Source organism: Lathamus discolor, chromosome 11, assembly GCF_037157495.1.
Source record: "Lathamus discolor isolate bLatDis1 chromosome 11, bLatDis1.hap1, whole genome shotgun sequence".
NCBI classification, from domain to species: Eukaryota; Metazoa; Chordata; class Aves; order Psittaciformes; family Psittacidae; genus Lathamus; species Lathamus discolor.
The window spans coordinates 784920-803799 of record NC_088894.1 but is presented as its reverse complement, the minus strand read 5'-3'; the positions used below and the strand labels follow the sequence as shown (position 1 = coordinate 803799).

General features: G+C 52.3%; 1 protein-coding gene across 2 annotated transcripts; it reads left to right on the top strand.

The window, feature by feature from the left end:
* Window positions 1–49: 49 nt before the first annotated feature.
* ASXL1 (ASXL transcriptional regulator 1) lies at window positions 50–18178 on the top strand. Of its 2 annotated transcripts, none has more exons than XM_065691852.1 (12): window positions 50–70; window positions 4879–4961; window positions 7737–7845; window positions 8952–9072; window positions 9147–9244; window positions 9912–10005; window positions 10290–10442; window positions 10857–11020; window positions 11116–11212; window positions 11695–11800; window positions 12251–12863; window positions 13568–18178. In XM_065691852.1, exons 2-12 carry the CDS (start codon window positions 4906–4908, stop codon window positions 16430–16432), a joined length of 4476 nt encoding a protein of 1491 aa, XP_065547924.1. In that variant the 5' UTR covers window positions 50–70; window positions 4879–4905; the 3' UTR covers window positions 16433–18178. The 2 variants fall into 2 exon arrangements, with proteins under 2 accessions (XP_065547924.1, XP_065547923.1); XM_065691851.1 differs by lacking the exon at window positions 50–70 and adding an exon at window positions 149–298.
* Window positions 18179–18880: the final 702 nt, after the last annotated feature.

Below are 18880 nucleotides of genomic sequence, written 5' to 3'. Positions count from 1 at the left end.
CCCCCCGCTCCCGGCCCTTTGACCCCGGTGTTATGTCGGGCCCGAGCCGCCGCCGCCGCCTCCTCCTCCGGTAGCGCCCGGAGCCGCCCCCGCCTCGCGCCCCGCCCGCCCCGCCCGCGCGCGCCCCGCCCCGTCCCCCCCCCCCCCCCCCTCCTCCGCCGCCGCCACCCGCCGCCCTCCCGCCCGCGCGCGCCTAACGGTCCGCGCCCGCCGCGCCGCCGCCCCGCGCGGGAGGAGGATGAAGGAGATGAAGCAGCGGAGGAAGAAGGAGCGCACGTGGGCCGAGGCCGCGCGCCTGGTGAGGGGCGGGGGGGAGCCGGGGCCCGGGGCGGACCCCGGGTTGGGAGCGCGGGCGCTGCGCCGGGCCCGAGGGGCCTCCCCCGGGCCGGGGCTCCGCTCGCCGCCGGCCCCTCCTCGAGTAACGGGGCGGGGGGGGCGGGTCTTCCCCGCGGGCCCGGGCCCTGCACCGGTGGCGTCCCCCCCCCCCCCCCGGTTGTTTTCCTTCGCGAGCCGAGCGCCCGGCGGAGAGCCCCGGCGGGGCGGGGAAGGGGGTCCCGGGGCCGCCGGCTCCTCCCACGGGGCTGTGGCGGGTGCCGGGGTTCGCTGCCCCGGCTGCTCCCCGCAGCCCGGCTGGGGCAGGGCGGGCGCCGCTCGCTGTGCGGACGGGGCCGTTCCCCTCCGTTCAGCCGCCGTTAAGGCTCGGTGGGGGGAACCGGCGGCCCGGCCCGGCCTGCGGGCACTGCTGCCAACAGCAGGTCCCGGTTTAATGCCCGGGGAACGGCGTTTCCCTGCCCCAGCAGCGCCCTGGCCGCGGGCGGTGGGAGCGGTGCTGAGCCCCGGGCAGCCGCAGCACCGAGCAGCGTCCGGGCACTCGTGCTTTGGGAGGTGCGGGTCAGGGCCTGTCCTGCTCCTCTTGGCTTTGAGACTCTGCTTGCTGAAGGCTTCAGCCTCCAGGGCTGGGACTGCTCCGGTTCCTGCGGCTCTGCTGGGACACTGCTGTGGTTTGGCTTGCGGCAGGAGGGGGCTGTTGCCCTCCATGGAGTGTTGGTGTGGCTTGACCCTGTCCTAGGAACTAGGAGACATAACTGAAGCATCTTGCAGGCAGTGAGTGTGAAGTTTGATGGCAGGGGTGCTCATGGAGGCGTCCGGCCTTGCTGTGTGCCCGTGGTCACCGCTGCCCGTAGCTGCTTGGAAGGAGCTCGCTCCCTTCGCTCTCCACCGCGGGGCTGGTCGGTGACATGGATCTGTGCAGGTACAGGAGGACCAGCACACAGAGCAAGGGCTGACCCGAGTCCCTGCGCTCGGCGTGCACACAGCCCTGCACGTGGATGTCAGCAGGAACGGGTTTGCAGGGCTCGAGGGCGTTTTGTGTCCCTGCTTTTCCTCCGTGTGTGTTTATTGTGGGTTTGCCTGGCCCAGGTTGTGCCGTGGAGCGCATCAACATCAGCAGGAGCAGTGTGGTGACTCCAGCTGAGGCTCGGGTCTGGTGCTGAGGGTGGTCAGGATGGGTCTCGGTGCTCCTTCTGAGGAAGATTTGTTTGGCTCTCCCAGTGTTTTCTTACCGCGTGCCAGGAGGAAACCTAAGCACAGAAGCATCTCCTCCCAGCAGCCTGCACCAGCTTTTGTGTGTAAATGGTGATATCCTAGACCCACATGACTCTGCTTGAAGAACTGCAGAAGGTCAGAGGCAGACACAGCGGGAGTGGGGTGGCCCAGCACCTCATTGGGTGCTTCTCTTTGAGGTCCTGCTCACTGCGGGTGACAGGGATGCTCCTGGTAGGTGACCTCGGGGGCAGAGGCAGCGTGAGGTGGCCTTGCATAAAGTTGCCTCATCCCGAAGTCTTGGGCTCTAACAGGGGAACAAAAGCAGTATTTAGTCTGCTCAAAGTAGGATGTGAGGCTGTGACTAAAGCAGATCCTCGTGCACCTCCTCACCCCCGCATGATGGGACAGGGATCTCTCCGCACAGATCCTCTCTCCTGCCTTTTGGCCAGAGCCTCGGGTGCATGAGATGTCTGAGCCTCAGCAGCATCTTAGAGCCATTGAGACCCAGAAATAGAACGGTCTCATGCTGGATTATCCACTTAGAGAGACCTGTGGTTGCGTAGCTGCACTTCCAGCTCGCAGGACTGATTGTAAATCCACTAAAAATAGATCTTTATTTAACACGAGTCTTACACATGCTCCCTGTCAAAATGCTTTTAATTTTCCCCTCTGACGTGCACTATTGTTTCATATTCCCCTCGATGTTTCTGAGAACTGGAGGCAAAAGTGCTTTTCAGTGTTGGTGCTCCTGCAGAGCTAATGCACGTTCCATGCAACGAGCCTTTAAACATTCATTTGAACACCCGGAGCCACAGGACTGTTCCACAAGTGCTGTCGGAGCTGGGTGACTGGTAAATGTATTGGGAAGTGCTGGCAGATTCCATAGTTAGGGGTGTAGGAGCCCTTGACCACCAGTGTTATAAATAGGAGAGATGTGGGGAAAGTCTCATTTGGGTTAAGGAGCAGCTGATGTTTGAGTTGTAGCCCCTGATGGGAGGTTGATGTGGCACCAGGACTGTTGGGATGGGGTGGGCTGGGGGATCAGTGCTGGAGGCGGGATTTAGTGGCTAAACTGCAGGACTGAGATGAGCTCTTAGGCAGAAGCTCTTCCCTGTGAGGGTGCTGAGGCTCTGGCACAGGGTGCCCAGAGAAGCTGTGGCTGCCCCATCCCTGGCAGTGCTCAAGGCCAGGTTGGACACAGGGGCTTGGAGCAAGCTGCTCCAGTGGAAGGGGTCCCTGCCCGTGGCAGGGGTTGGAGCTGGAGGAGCTTTAAGGTCCCTTCCAACCCAAACCATCCCTGTGATTCTATGATCTTCTCTCCCCAGTTCTCCCCTTAAGCAGTCTGTCCACTTAATGTAGCTGTTGATTGGGAATTGTTCCCCTGAGCGTCGGTTCTTTTATCTTTATGTAAATGCTGCTTCGTGCTCAGTTTTGGGCTGTATTTCACTGGCTCTGACTGTCACAAGAGAGGCTTCAGAAGCTGTGAAGAATTCCCTTGGTTTTCCGAGGAGGCATGTTCTGTTCTGTGGCTCTTGCACTCGCCTCCAGTGATGTGTTCCCCTTGTCAGCGTCTGCTCCCTTTGACTGACAGGGTGACAGTTCACGAGGAAGGCGCAGAAACTGCACAACCTGGGGAGGCTTTTTGATCATGGAGGGAAAAGTGTGATGGAACTGTAGTGACTGGGGGTTCAGATTGTTTGTTCGCACTGCCTAGGGTTTATCGCTTTCTTTGATCTTTCAGCTCTTTGTGCTTTCATTGTGTTTTATCTCAGGTTAGGTAGCTCTCCAATTTCCGTCGCCATCCAGGTTGCACCACTCATGTTTGTGATCTTCAGGCATCTGAGAAGTCCTTCTTGGGTGGATGTGATGTGCGACATTCCTTTTAGCACCAAACTTAATCGAAGCTCAGAACCACAGTGGCACAGGTTGGGTTTATCTCTGCGTTTGGAGGTGCAAATGGTGCCTGGCACAACACTTGGTTTCTCGCAAACATCCCTCCCATGCAGCTCCAGAAAGCAGAGTGCGGGGTATGTGCCCTGCCACGGGGCTGCAGTGACTTAGTCCTAGATGTTGCTGACACAAATGGGGCATTTGGGTTCCTCCACCAGCTCCTCGCACAAGTCAAAGTGAAAGGCAGCATCGTGTCGCTCCTCTAAAGCGTGGGGACGGATTTAGTCAGGGTGGTGCATTACTTTGGCCGTTACGTTAGGGGAACTTAGACCGCAGTTACGATGTAGGCGCCCATTGCTGCTTGTCTTGAAGGCCTCAGGCCACGTCCTGTGTCCATGTCACACTCTGTTTGCTCCCTCAGACCCAGAGCTTGAACTCAGAGTCTTTTGCATTCAGAGAGCAGCGCTGTCTGCTTCAGCAGGAGACGCGTGGTGAGCAGCTGTAGGGTAATCTGCTCCCAAAGAAACCTCGCGGTTTACATCCACTGCAGCTTATTTTGGTTCATTGTTTCCTGTTTATGTGGGTAATCTTCTTATCCACTGACATGTCCGGGCCTCTCTTTGAATCCTCGAGTTTGTGCTCCAAAATGTCCAGAAGCAAGAAGTTCCACAGGCTTTAAAGAAAGAAAGATTAAAAACTGTAATAGCCTCTTTAGTTCTTTGCGTATAAGTGACAAATCTATTCATATCATACGTGAAGGGATGAGTTGGTACTGTATTGCCTTTTTAATATCTGATTATCCTCATTTTCTGTCAAAGGCAAGCACTCCAAGTCTCTAGCTGTATTTTCCCCACATCCTTTGCTGTTCTTGTTGTCCTTCTCTGAGTTCTGTCCTTCTCTGGCAAGAATTCGGGCTCTTACCCGTGGTACCCTTCCTGAGATGGAGCGGAGATGGAGTGAATGCAGTAGCCCAAGGAATGAACGCTGTTGTGTTATACAGTTGTAGTTACACTTTTGTGGGCAGAAAAACAGTGGCTGCTTTACTGCAAGGTAGGAAATTATGTGTTAGGGAGAGCATCTCACATCATTAAAGGTCACTGACCACTGCACAGCATGGAAGGTTGCATGTGGCAGCAGCTTGGTCTAACGTACATGGAAGTTGGTCAGAAAGCTTCCACTGGTTTCCTGCTGTGGGGTCAAGGCCAAATTCTGCTGCTTTTCCTCTCCTTTATGTTTCAGTTCATCAGGGACCAGATGAAGGTGAGCCCTTTGTGGTGTTTACCGTGATCTGACTGGGAGGTAGCCTGAAATTTTTAGTGTGTCTTTTGCCGATGAGTGGAGGTTTAAGGAGGATATTGCTGGATTTGGACAGCAGGTTCTGGAGTGGGTCCGTGGATGCAGAAGCACATTCTGTACTGACACGTGGTCTTTTTGTCTTTTCAGGTGCTGGAAAATTACTCTGATGCTCCTATGACCCCAAAACAGATTCTACAGGTCATCGAGGCTGAAGGACTAAAGGAAATGAGGTTAGTATTGATGATCTTGTCTAGAACACAGCGTGGAGCATGGGGGAGGCTGCGTATGAAGCCTTGTGTTGCTTCGTGCAATTCTCCCTCATCTCCAGCCCCTTTTCTTTTTCCATTTCTTCCTCTTTCCAGCACAGTCATTTCAGATGACACCATAGACACTTCCATAGAGGTTGTGGGGTTGTTTTTCTTTGACAATAACTGGAAACTGTACTTGGGTTGTTTTTGTTTTTTTTTTTGTAACATACAGAGTCCCCTTCATCCATCTATTGTAAAATACGTGCCTGTAGCAGGTCAGGCTCCTGCGTTGTGTTGTGCTCAACGACTTGTATGGTTCTCTCGTAAGTACCTCCCAATAGTTTGTGCCATGGGGACTAGTTTGAGAACAGTTTTTGTCTCCTTTGATGCTTCATTTCTGGAGCAGGCATCATGTTTTAGGAGACTCAAATAAGTCATCTTTATATTACTATACTGGTCTCTGCTAAGAGTTTCGAGCACTATGGTAGTGTAGCTCACCCTGTTGTGGCTCCTGACATTGTATGGAGGAGATGCCCATCTCGATATGGGCTTCATATGGAAAAGTACCTGATACGGAGCCTTGGAAGCGAGAGGAGTGGGAGACCTTTTCTTGATTAACTTCCTGTGAGCACCCATCTGTTTCTGTGACAGTAGTAGAAGAGAAATACAGTGTCTTACAGATTGAAGAAAGTGGGTAACTGCGATAGTCCAAGTGCCTCAGTTACTGCTGCATGGCAAAAAAACCCACTTTGGCTACCAGAGACAGAAAAAGCAGTCTCTTGGCTGCTGCCCATTGATTGACTTCTGGGAAATCCAGGTGCATGAACTGTTTCCAGTCTTGCTTTCCCCTCACCTTGATTCTGTGCACCGTTTTCCACCCTGGTGTCTGCATCTCCTGAGCCTGTACTTTACCCAGCTGCAGAAGGTAAACTCATTTTTCTGGGACCTAACAGCTCAAAACATTGGCTTGTTTCTGTTCCTTACGTGTACCTGAGATCAGGATACAGCTGGGATTGTTTGAGTAGTGAAAACGAGTGATGCCCACAGAGGTGTCATGTAGGAGCTGGTATTGTTTGGAGAGGGGCGATGCCGATGCATGTTGCTGCATCGGTGTGGGAGCTGGTGGTCCTTGCCCAGGAGATCCTCACTGGTTTGGATGTGGGAGGTGGTTTCACAGCTCTGAGCAGAATTCAGACAGGCTTTTGATGAGGACCTTCATAGAGCTTTGCTTCAGTGATACTCTGCACCTTTCCTGCATCAGTCCTGTTACTTCAGCGATAGCTGAAGATCTACAAGCATAGGCTGTCCTCTGCTAAAGGTGATAGCAGGTCTGTTCTCACACACATAAATTACCTTTGTGCTCTCCCAGTTCTGACAAGTGGCCTGTCACAGTAGCTAAAGACCAGGCTTTGGAGCATGTGTCAAGTTGAATCCCACAGAGCTAAATTGCTCCTTTAAAGGTCAGTGGTTTTCCCTTGGGATATCTGCTTTTCCTTCCCCGGTCATTAATTCTCTGCTTTAAGAAAAGACTGTTTTCTTCAGAGCACAATTGTTCACAGGATAAAGGCAGTGATCCTGCCTAGCTAAACATGCTCGGGCTTCCCTGGGCCTTGTATAGAAACCCTTCCTGAAACTCCATTTCCTGAAGGAAATAGCTTGGTGGCTCAAGATGTTTCTCCCTTTGACTCAATACTGAGGCAGCATTCCCTGGTTGGGGGTCACACTGGTCTATTGGGAAGGGGCTGTGTTCCTTATGGGAGACACTGATGGTCCTGTGTGGCTGATGCTTGAGCCAGGACGCTTGGGCCCAGCACCATTGCTGAGTCTTGGCTCTGAGGAGTATATGAACTCTTTGGGTTTTCCTCATTTTGGGGAAAAGTCTTTGTTTTGCCATTTGAAGGAAGCATTTTCTGGCTGGTTACAGCATGCTTGGAGTGTCTGTTCAACACAGAAGGGAAAGCACTGTCTAACAGGACAGAAGGCTGGGAATTTTGTCCTAGTACCACAGATAGAGGGTATTTCTGTCTGTCGCCAAAGCTTGTGAAGAACCGTCCAAAAAACCCAAGCACAGTCAGGGTGGGAACAGAGATTGCTGTAAGGGTTCAGTTTGAGAATGATTTTCTTTGAAATAGGTTGTCTCAGGCCAGTTTTCGGTTTCACTTTTAATAACAACGGAATCGATACTGCTCTGATGGCTCTGCCAGGTGACTCGCTGCCTGTCCCTGTGTGATGTATCAGAAACCATGAGATTACAGACGTTCCATCAGTGAGTGTAGGATGGCTGCTTTAACCAGGGCGTTACACAGGACGTGACAAATGAGGGCATCAGACCTTTTATACCTAACTGGTAGTGCAGTTCTGTCTGCGGCTTGTCAGGGAGGATGTACCAGAAACACGTCTGGGTACAACCCATGTGGGTTTGGGCTGAATAAATCTGGAGTTTTGGTAAAGTCAGTTGAAGTCTGAAAGTTTCAAGCAGAGGAAGGGAGGAAATGGGTCAAACGTTGGAAACATCTAAAAATGGCTCAGAGTGACTTTCAACTGGCATCGTGTTTCCTGTTTGATTGCTTTGCTGTGCTGTTGGAGGCTGATGGTCACAAAGGAAAGCATAATGCTGTTCTGGCTGGAGTGCCCATCCGCTGAAGTTAATCAGTATCATCTCTGTTAACCTTAAAGATGCCCATTTAAACAGATCCTTCAGGCCATTTGCTTGCTAAGGCCATTTCTTAAAACTGAGCTGTTCTTTCTGTGTCCTAGTGGCACCTCTCCCCTGGCCTGCCTCAACGCCATGCTCCATTCCAACTCGCGGGGAGGTGATGGGCTCTTCTACAAGCTGCCTGGACGCATCAGCCTTTTCACCCTCAAGGTGAGTGCTCTTTACCCTGCGGAGTTCCTGCTCTTAACTGGGAGCCGAGGTGTGAGTTGTGCTTGTTGCATAGAGCTGAGTGTTAAACTGTCACTGGGCATCGTATGAGCTGAATGTGCCACATGTGAGCTCGTCATGTGAGAGTGTCTGGAATTCATTATTCCATTCGAGCTTGTACCTTTCAGCTATATTTATATGATAAATCCATTTTAAAAACAACTATTTCTTGAATTGCATAAGCAAGATAAATCCTCTTGTTCCAGTATTTTGTGCCCACCTCAGGGGGGTGCTTATCAGAACAGCCCATGTGCTCTTTTTCTACCAGCCACAAGGGAACACACACAACCAGTAACTTAAATTGGTCTGAGACCTTGTAGCTACAAGTAAGACCTTGATAGGAAAATGTATATTCATTCTTCTGGTGGCTTGTTTTGTGTTCAGCTGCATTCTGCGTATATTTAGCATCACCGTTTTCCTCAGATCTTGAAGTCTCTCTGGAACATTTAATTTATTGTCCCAGTAATCTTAAATGTTGAAAATGTTTCTGGTCTTCCTTTGCATTGTTTTGTACTGTTGGATCCCCTGATAAATACCAGCTTGACAGATAACAGGTGTCTCAGCTATTTCATTGGCATCTTTTTTTCCTGCTGTCAGGAAATATTGTTGAATTGCCATATTTTGCTGAAAATAGATGGCATTGAAATGCCTTTGTCTATACAGGTAGTAAATATATCTCTTAAGCTTACTATCTCGGTATTGGCTACTCTGGTGCTCCCTGTTGTTTCGTACTAAGAATGAGATACTTCTCTTTAATAGAAACTGCTTGCTTGCAGAAAATTGTGATGAGTTATTAACCCTGTGTATGTTGGATATGTTTGAGTTATTTGTTTAGGAGGTGTCTATGAAGTGTTCTAATAGTTCAGGTGACTTCTGTTCCACTGTGAGCCCAAATACACTTTAAAATATCTTTCTGCATCAAGGATAAAAATAGGGAAGATGAAAAAAATGAAGCCGAAGAACTATATCTGCTAAACATCCACCCCTATTGGTGTATGCCTTGAGGCTGGCAGGGAGTGAAGCCATCCCTATTCTGTTTGCCCCTTCAGAAGGATGCCTTGCAGTGGTCTCGGAATCTGTCTGTGCCAGAAGGGGAGGAGCTGGAGGATACAGCAGACGCAGAAAGTTGTGAGTCCAATGAAGCAAGCACTGTGAGTGGTGACAATGATGGTAAGTGTCGAAGGATGTTCGTCTTAAACCATGGCATCTACTTCTATGTCTGACTGAGGGCCCATCTCTTTCAGTGTCTCTTGATGAAACCTCCTCTAATGCCTCATGTTCCACTGAATCTCAGAGCAAGGGACCCGCTACGACCAGGGAGAGCCACCGAACCTCATCCCAGGTAGGAGAAAGTGGGACTGACTGGAAGCATGGGGAGCTTTCACTGCTGCCTGGTAGCTGGGTAGCTGGGTTAGCGTTACAGGGCCTGGCTGGGCACAAGTGCCTCAGTTATGGGGAAGAGAAATTGTCCTTAGGTGAGGAGTTTGCAGTATCAGGATCATTGGTCATTGCAGCCAAACTAGCTTCTGCAACCCGTGTTGAAGAGTCCACTAGCACGTAGGTAGTTATAGGACAAGGGGGAATGGTTTTAAACTGACAGAGGAGAGATTTAGATTGTATATTAGGCAGAAGCTCTTCTGTGTAAGGATGCTGAGGTGCTGGCACACAGTGCCCAGAGAAGCTGTGGCTGCCCCATCCCTGGCAGTGTTCAAGGCCAGGTTGAACACAGGGGCTTGGAGCAAGCTGCTCCAGTGGAAGGTGTTAGAGTGGAAGGTGTTGCTCTGTGGCAGGGGTTGGAGCTGGAGGAGCTTTAAGGTCCCTTCCAACCCAAACCAATCTGGGATTCTGTGATACTATGGAAGGTAATTTTGAATTCTCTGCTATTCATAAATACACCTGAAGATTTACCTAGCAGCTAGGTAGATCTTTAACTAAGGAACATTCTGTTTAGAAGATTATTTTACCCCTCTATAACGTCTTTGTTCCTTTGGTTTCTTTCTGGGCTGCAGACTACCAAGCAAAAGAAAAAGACTGGTGTAATGCTGCCACGTGTTGTCTTAACACCACTGAAAGTAAACGGGGCACACATGGAGTCTGCCTCCGGTGAGCATTGCTTTTGGGGGGTGGTTTTCTCACGACTGCCCAGCAAGCTTTCAGTCAGTACTCCCTGCGCATCTGTAAGCTCGCCTGAGGGTTTCCTTAATGCTTCATGAGAATGCATGTGACTGTAGAGAGCTGTGGATGTGTTTAGCTCCAACAAAGCACTTGGTAACTGCGCAATACCCTGTAATAGGGGTAATAGCAGATAATTCTTATATGTAAAACCATTCTCCAAGTTGGGTTTCTGCTGTTCCTTGCATGTCTTTATGAGATTGTTTTGCTTGTAGGCTTCACGGGGAGGCACGCTGACGGGGAGAGCAGCAGCACGTCCAGCAGCAGCAGCAGCTCTCTGGCCCTGTGCAAAGCTACCTTGCGCAGCAGAACAGAAATAAACAGAGACCCTCCACAGCTTCTGAGGGGGATCAGGAAGCCCACGGCTGGTAAGTGCTTCTGATGGACCTCACAAGAATCACTGGCCGTAAAAGCAGGCGATGCTGAAGCTGTGTATGTCTGAGAAAAGAACATGAAGCTTTTTTTCCTTCAGAAAGCATATGATGACCTTAAGGCTCTCAGCTCTTCCTCCCTGAACATATGAGTGAGATAATTGTTTAAAGTTTGTCTGGTGTGATGAGCAGCATGGAGAATTCCACTTGAATATGACCTCCTATCAAAATTCCAGATGCAGATCTCTTAATTAGTGTGATTGAGTCTTTCTTCACACTTGAATACTGCAGTCTTTTCTCACATACCTTGCTCCTTTTGCTCTAGTAGTTTGACACGAATTTCTTGCCCACAGTGTTGAAATCCTTTTTGTACAGCAATGGTTATTTTGTTTGCCTGTCTTTAAACTCCAGGGCAAATGAAACGCAACCGGGGAGAGGATATTGACTTTGAAACACCTGGCTCCATTCTTGTCAACACAAACCTGCGAGCTCTGATAAACTCCAGAACCTTCAATGCGCTCCCATCACACTTCCAGCAGCAGCTTCTCTACCTCCTTCCAGAAGTTGACAGACAGGTACAAGGGTGCTGCACATGGGGGTCTGCCATCCACATTCCTGTGCCCCTTGGCTGTGGAATGGCTGGAACAAGCATGTTCTGTGTGTCCATTAGGTTGGGGCTGATGGGCTGATGCGGCTCAGCGGCAGCGCACTCAATAACGAGTTCTTCACCCACGCGGCGCAGAGCTGGAGGGAGCGCCTGGCTGATGGTGAGCGGCTCTGCCTGCCTGCAGGGTGGAGGAGAGGCACTCATCTAGTGGGATTTATGGGTTTTAACCTGGATTTAATGACCAGGAGTTTAGCCCAGCCTGGCAGTGTCTGCCCATGTTGCCCCCAACTTTTCTTCTTTTTTTTTTTTTCCATTAAAATAAAAAATGTGATTTCCTTTGGTGCTTTGGGACCTTCAGAATGAAGTGGTGGGGCTGTAAGGTAGTGCCAGGCTTATCTCTTCCTCAAATGGTGGTCTCTGTCTGGTAAAACATGATGTTTTTCAGACTTGCTTGAGGCTGTGTGACCATTGCCCTTAAGGAGTTGCAGGCAGTGTGTGGACCCATGGCAGGGTGGAGAGCAGGGTGGCAACAGAAAACCTGTCCTTCAGATGTATAGCTACTGTCCTATGAAAGTGCAGAAGGTTGCATTTGCAGAATTGGTTTTGTTTGGAACTCAGTTTCAGCCTCTTGCTTCCTTGCAGGTGAATTCACCCATGAAATGCAAGTTCGAATTCGGCAGGAAATGGAGAAGGAAAAGAGAGTGGAGCAATGGAAAGAGAAGTTCTTTGAGGACTACTATGGACAAAAGTGAGAAACTGCCTCATCTGTCCTGTTTTATCTGTTTACTATACAGGTAGCAGAGCGTGTTTCTGCTTTGCTGAGAAGGTGCAGCAGAAAGTCCTTGAAAGATGCAGGTTTTATGGGGTGAATCGTTCAGGCTGTTGCTCCAGGAAATCCTTATTGGCATTGGCTGGGGCACAGCAGAAGTTTGTAGCCCGTGTATTTTGTTTCCAAGTTAATTTTACTTGTTTTCCCTCACAGGTCTTTTCATTTTCTTATTATTCCCAGTAATAGTAACGTGGGATAGTGAATGTGTGGGTTATGTCACTGCAGAGTGACGTGATGAGATTTTGATGAGTCCGTGCTTTGTAATCTGCACATACATCAGTGGCATAGGGTACAGCTGTTAGTAAAGGATGGAATGCTTAAATGGGGTCAGGCTTTAGGTTTTACCTAGGCTGTATGTTTATCTCATAGGCTGGGCTTGACGCAGGAGGAATCCCAGGAGCAGAGTCTGGTGCAGGAGGATGCTGAGAACAGGACAGGGCTCTCTGCTAAAGGGGAGGCGCGGCTGCCGCGCGGGCCTTCGACACGGCAGAGGGACGGGCACTTCAGGAAGCGCTCCCGGGCTGACCTGCGGTGCCGGGCCAGAAGGAGCCTCTACAAACTGCGGGAGCCGGAGCAAGTGGAGGCTTCCAGAGAGACTGCGGCTGTGGGACAGGAGCCCTCAGCCCAGAAAGAGACAAAGCCTGAGGCAGACCTGAAGAAAGATGAGCCGAGCCCTTCGCCTGCAGCGCTGAAGCCAGAGAGCTCCGAACTGCCCCTCTCTCCAGAGACTTCCAGGTTACGCAGTAAATCGGAAGATCCATCGTTGGCAGCTGCAAACAGGATTCCCAGCTTGCCCCAGGAGAACTCTGCTCGGGAGCCCAAGGACCAGAAGAGGAAATGCTTTGAGGAGGCTGCCTCCGCGTCCTTCCCCGAAAAGAAGCCCCGGCTTGAAGATCGTCAGTCCTTTCGTAACACAATTGAAAGTGTTCACCCAGAAAAGCCACAGCCTACTAAAGAGGAGCCAAAGGTCCCACCCATCCGGGTAGGAAGGAGGGTTATAGCTGCTTGCTATCCCAGGGCTGTCATGCTCAGTACCATCAAAACATTATTAAAATGTCAAGTGTTGTCATCCTGGGAGGAGAAGTGGAAGGGTTTCATTGGTAGAGCTGCCTAAGTACCCCTGATTGCCACAGTGCTATCTTATTTAGACAGGCAAAGAATGGGAAATCGTTCCAAGGTCTTTGCACAAGAGCACACCATAACCTTGACTTGCTCTGTTAGTTTGCGTTTCTGTGGATGCAGAAATTGCTTTTCCTGAAGCTAGCTTGACTTGCTGCAAGAGAGACCGTCAGATGTGTTCTTTATCCTGCATGGTTCCTCTTCTTTGGGCAAAATCTTCATGTTCCCTTTGACATTCCCTGTTCTGACTGGAGGTGTCCATCTCCTTAGCCCCAGGGTCATCCTGGTGTAGAAGGGACCATTTTGATTCCTGAAGAATCACTTATTTGTCTGTGGGCTCTAGTCAAACAATGTGGTAATGAGCTCTACATAGCATGGGGCAGAGCATGCATGCAGAGATTATGGGGACTGTGGTGCTTCTCTCCCAAAATCAGTTTTTAAGCTGGAATTCTAAACTTTGATTGAATTCTTGCAGTAAGACTGATGACGAGCAGGTGCTAATGAAATGCATTTCAGTGAGTGAGGATGTGCGAGTGTTGGAGCTGACGGCTTTTCCCTTTCTTGCAGATTCAACTTTCACGTATTAAACCACCCTGGGTGGTTAAAGGTCAGCCCACTTACCAGATATGCCCCCGGATCATCCCCAGCACGGAGCCCCCCAGCCGCGGCAGGGCCGGGGCCCGGACACTCGCAGACATTAAAGCCCGGGCCCTGCACGCCCGAGCCCAGCGCGAAGCCGCCGCCGCCATCGGGGGTGGAGGGGGCCCTGGTGGGGGGAGAGGCCCCGATGAAGGAGGTGGAGGAGGAGGAGAAGCCGGCGGCCGCGCCGGGCACAGGAGGTCAAAGAGAACTCATGGAAAGCGGTCGGCAGATCTACAGCGAGCACAACTACTGCCGCCTGCCCGTGTGAGCGGGGCGAAGGCTGACCCCGGCGGGGCTGTGCGGGAGGCTGCTGCCCATGCCCTCCTCTCTGCAAGACAAGACTCCTTCTCCTCAAAGAGCGAGGGCCGTGGTGCTCGGGAGCGCGCTGCAGGTGCTCGCTCAGGGGCTGCTCCACCGGGGGATGGCTCACCCAAGGGGCAGTTCTATGGTGCTTTGACTGGGTCATCGTTGAAGGAGGAGAGCCCTGAGCAGCCCTTCTGTGACCCACGGACCGAAACCCCATCTTGCGTCACATCACAGGAGGGGCAAAGTGCAAAGCTGAAAAGCGTGGCTCCTGCAGTGAACGGTCTGTCGTGCTCTCGGGTGCAGGGAGCTGTGATCAGCCCTGCGGGCGATGGGGCTGTGTCAGGACTCGGGGGTGCTGCTGCCCCTGCCTTGCAGCTGGGTTATCATTCTGACGTAAAGGAAAATTCCTCCGGTTGTGCTGCTCGTCTGCCAGCATCGTCCTCGGGCGGCAGCGAGCGCCATGAGCCAGGGATGGTCTCGAGATTTAGATTTAATGGCTCTGAAACGTTTGTGGAAAAATGTGTCCCTGATAGAGATAGCTCCAAAGCGGGGACTGCTGGAGTGGAGGGGGCCAGCCCTGCGCTGGGCGACTCGGCACATCTGCAGGCAGAGGAAGGCAGCGATGGCAAACTGAGCAGTGGAGAGCAGAATGCAGAGTCTGCAGCGAGAGCCTCTTTACACGGTGACTTTGTTTCTCAGAACAGGATAGACACCTCTGAAACACCTGAGCAGCCGAGGGGGAGCAGCCTCCCAACAGGACCAGAAAACGCTCTTCAGCCATTGAGGGAGACCCAGGAGTTCAAGAGAAGCGGAGATGAGGAAGTGCAGAGTGCACACAGTGAAACGACAGACACTGCTTCAGACTTTGAAGGTGACGTAGCTGATGAGAGTGAGGTGATGGATGGATGCTTCCGAAGCACCAGCTGTAGGGAGGTGGCTGGGGAAGACTCCTCCTGCCATGGCAGCACCGGGATATGTAATGGGGTTAGATCAAAATCAGGGGCAGACAACCCGGCCTGTGTCGGGGACCTCCCTGCGCTGACAGCGATGGGCACTGCATCTCCATCCCAGAGGCAGGGACCACACACTCCACTGCCTCAGACAGCAGCTTCTGCTCGGCCCGTGTCCTCTGTTGAAACCAACAACCCTTTGGTGACGCAGCTGCTTAAGGGGAGCCTTCCTTTGGAGGAAGTTCTCCCAGGATCTCACACCAGTGTCAAGCTGGAAGCTGCGCAGCCACCCCTGGACAAGCCATCAGAAAACCTCTCCGTGAAGGTGGAGAGAGGAGGCAGTTGCTGTTTTGGAGCAGAATCTTCTCCAGATACAGGAATAAAGATTCGTGCCCTGAGCAGGAGCGATGACTTCCACTCAATGAGGTCTTCCACAGATCCCCAGGAGAACAAGTGTGGATCAGGGGCACCATTGCCTGGAGTAGAGGATGTGGAGGTTCGGTCTGTTCCAGAGAAACATTCCAAAGCTGGCTCAGCTTTAAGCTGCCAAGAGCAGCTGGCAACTGTGGGAAGTGCCTCTCAGAAGCCTGAAGATCCGGGCCTTCAGGAAAGAACCTTTTCTTCCTGTAGCTTTGAGGAGCAAAAGGAGTTGCCCAAGGTCCATCGGGTGGCACAGCACAACCCCTTAGCAAGCGTCACCACAAATACAAGCCCGGAGGGGTTGAACACCTCCACCGAGCCTCGGTTTTTGTCTGCAGCTGTAACTTCTCTTGGTCCAAATCAGACAGGAGGTGCCTCGGTCAACACAAACTATGCTGGAGTTCAAGGCAAAAAGCTCTTTGGTTCTGGTTTCCCTTGCAACGCCAGTGTTAGACTGCACCACCCCAGGGCTTTGGATCAAGCTCCGGCCATAGGAACCTTGTCCCCCAGCAAACAGACTCTGGACAAGAGCTGTGCCCCAGGGGAGGGAATGCCGGCTGCAAGGGAGGAGTGGGCTTCAAAGCAGCAGCCCAGCGCCCTGGGGGGAAGGAGGAATGAGAACACGGTGGGTGCCAGCCCAGGCAAGGGGAACGCAGAGAACCAGAAGGAGCTGAGTGAGCCCTTGCCGAGCGTCCCGCTGGGAGCGGACTTGCCGTTCCTCAGGTTTTCAAGGGAAGCAGGAAAAGGCCACAGTCACCCTTTGGAGCCTTCTTCCATCCCCTCACAGCTCAATATCAAACAAGCATTTTATGGGAAGCTTTCTAAGCTGCAGCTTAATTCCACCAGCTTTAATTATTCATCCAACGCTCCAGCTTTTCCCAGAAGTCTCGCTGGAAGCGTGATGCAGCTGAGCCACAAAGCGAACTTTGCTGCGAGCCGGAACTCGGCCCTGTCTGTGCAGATGTTTGCTGACAGCAGCAGCGTTGACGAGATCTCCTTCAAGTGCTCCTGCAGCCTGAAAGCCATGATCATGTGCAAGGGCTGCGGCGCCTTCTGTCACGACGACTGTATAGGACCCTCTAAGCTGTGTGTATTGTGCCTTGTGGTGAGATAATGAATTATGGCCATGGGACAGATTGTATATTCAGTGTGTGTATTTTGATAACGGCTGATGCTAAAGCCTGTACACAAAGTACTATTCTGTTTATAGTAGAAATGCTACTACACTTTGTTGCAGTGAGGAACGTTGACTTGCCTTCCCACGAAGATCTCCAGTGCAGAACCCTTTGGCTCATGGTTACACTCCGGTCTCGGTGGGCTGCGTCCCATTGGATCCATCCTCCTGCTTCCTGCTGTCATGGAGATGCTGACTGTGTCCTGGTGCCTGTGCTGAGGCGAACACCCGAGTGAGAGGCAGTTTGTGGCGACCCGTCAGCCCTCCATTGAGGAACTCGGTGCATCCAAAGGAACTGGAACAGGATGTTTCTGTTTCGGAGCTGCGCTAGGTGAGGCCCTGCAGTCTTCTGCTCTCCCCTTCTGCCGTCTCCATTCTCAGTGTGCTGGGAAGCACTGCTGGGCCCTTGGTGCAAGCGGAGCTGCTCTGCAGGAACAGTCCTCACTGGTCTTCAGGTGCTACAGCAGAGCGTGGTGCCCACCAAAGGATGCTGCAAGCGGCTGTGCAGTAACCAAGCACTGCACGGAGCCCATGGAGGGTGCAAGAAGAGGGGGAAACAGAAAGAAGTAAAAGCATCAGGTGCCAATCGAACACCTCTGCTCTGCGGGGCTGAACTCGTGTCCTGGTGCTGTGCCTGTGCCCTGAACTGGTGTGAAGCCGTGGGGGATCCCAGCAGCTGGGTCCTGCGGGCTCTGCGTCGAGGCCCCGAGCGTGTGAGCCCTTGCAGGCACCCCCGTGATCCGTGTGGGCTCCATCAGCATGGAAAGCAGTGGGGTCTCCTTTGTTTTGGTTTTTTTATATATTTTCATTCTTGGATGTATAAAGTGAATTCTTTGGCTCCTGTAAGTACCCTCTATGCATCTGTTTGATCATGTATTTATATGTTGTACACAGTACTGGGCAACTCTGTAAATGGATGTAATGTACATAGAACATAAAGGGTTCTTTTTGTTTTCCTTGGATTTCCAGGCTCTCGGCAGTATTGCATTAAAGTGGTGTTAGTTATTAACCTGCCCCTGGAGTCGGAGCCGCTGTGTTCTGTCCCCTGGCGTGAGGCTCAGCACGTGAAGGTGGCCCTGGGCTCTCTCTGGGCCGGGTGCCTGTGCTGGGCCGGGCCGTGCAGGCAGACCACGGGGTGCCCGGTGCCGGTGCCTCCTCCGGCTCCGTGCTGGTTGTTGCTGTGACTGATCTGGAGCTTGGCTGTAGCTGCACAAAGGGGAGCACCTCATGTCCCCACTGAGAGCAGACCCGGGACTCTTCCTCTTTGGAGCACTTACCTATTAAGAGAGAATTGCCTCGGCGCAGGGAGCAGTCTCTTGTTCCGTTCAAGCAGTGTTGTAGAAGTGTAGGGGTTTTCTTTTTCCTTCTGTCCCTTTTCCAGCTCTGTGCTACCTCCCTTGACCATGCACTTGGGTTTTACAGTGCAAGTCCCTGTTTGAGATGTGAGCCAGAGCGATGCAACGAGTTCAGTCTCCAGAATGGTTTTATCAGCCTCATGTTGTGGGATGGGGAGAGACCAAGGCTGGGGATGGCCGGGAGCTGGAGGTGCTGAGGGCTTACCAAAGATGGGAGCAGAGCCGGGGCTGGTTCGGCCGTGTCCCGGTGGCAGTGTCTGGTTTGCAGAGCCCTTGGGTCTGCTCATGTCTGTCCCTTGTGGTATGGAAAATAAAGACTCTGTAAAAGCTGCTCTTGTGGTTTCAATCCTCTTCTTCTGCAGCCGTGCCCTGCTTCCCCTCTCCTCTTCCTTAGCAGGGAGGCGGCAGAGCCCGGCTCAGGCAGGGGAGGAGCTGCCTCGGCTTCATTGCATGGATGTTGCACGCTTGCAGGGGACCGAGGATGCTGCGGACACCGAGAGGCCCTTGGAACCAGCTCCGAAGGCTCCAGAAGCTGCAGCGGGGCCGGGGGATGCTGCAGGAGCGAAGGCTGTGGCTGCGGGAGCCCTCGTGGTGATGGGGTGATGGTGATGGGGTGATGGTGATGGGTGGTACTGGTCTGGCTCGGGGGTGCCTGTGGGCAGCAGCACCGCGACCGGCCCAGTGTCACTGGGCAGCTTGTGCTGCTGCTGTCACAGCTTTCATGCTGCCAGTGCACTCGGTTGTTGGATAAATAGGTCTGAGAAGGGTTCTGAAGGAGGATAACAACGTGGCACCAGTTGCACTGTTGAAACTGCCTGTAAGTGCACTGTATTGATGTGTCCCTTCTCTCTTTTCCAGGTAGTAAGAACAATGTGAATTACCACATTACACATCTGGGTTCTGGGCTCATCGGGTGGATCTTGCACGAGGCAGAGGTGACCTGGTGGCTTGAGCAGCAGGGCTGGGCGAGTGCTTGGGTCTATCTGATAACCCCTGACTTCCCTGTGCTCCGCGGTGCTGCAGCGTGGCAGGA

Bases quoted from the DNA above. Each gene is read 5' to 3' on its own strand.
- ASXL1 (XM_065691851.1), top strand. From the start codon at position 239: ATGAAGGAGATGAAGCAGCGGAGGAAGAAGGAGCGCACGTGGGCCGAG. The intron at 299-4,878 runs GTGAGGGGCGGG...TTGTCTTTTCAG, and splicing joins GGGCCGAGGCCGCGCGCCTG to GTGCTGGAAAATTACTCTGA. The intron at 9,073-9,146 runs GTAAGTGTCGAA...CATCTCTTTCAG, and splicing joins TGTGAGTGGTGACAATGATG to TGTCTCTTGATGAAACCTCC.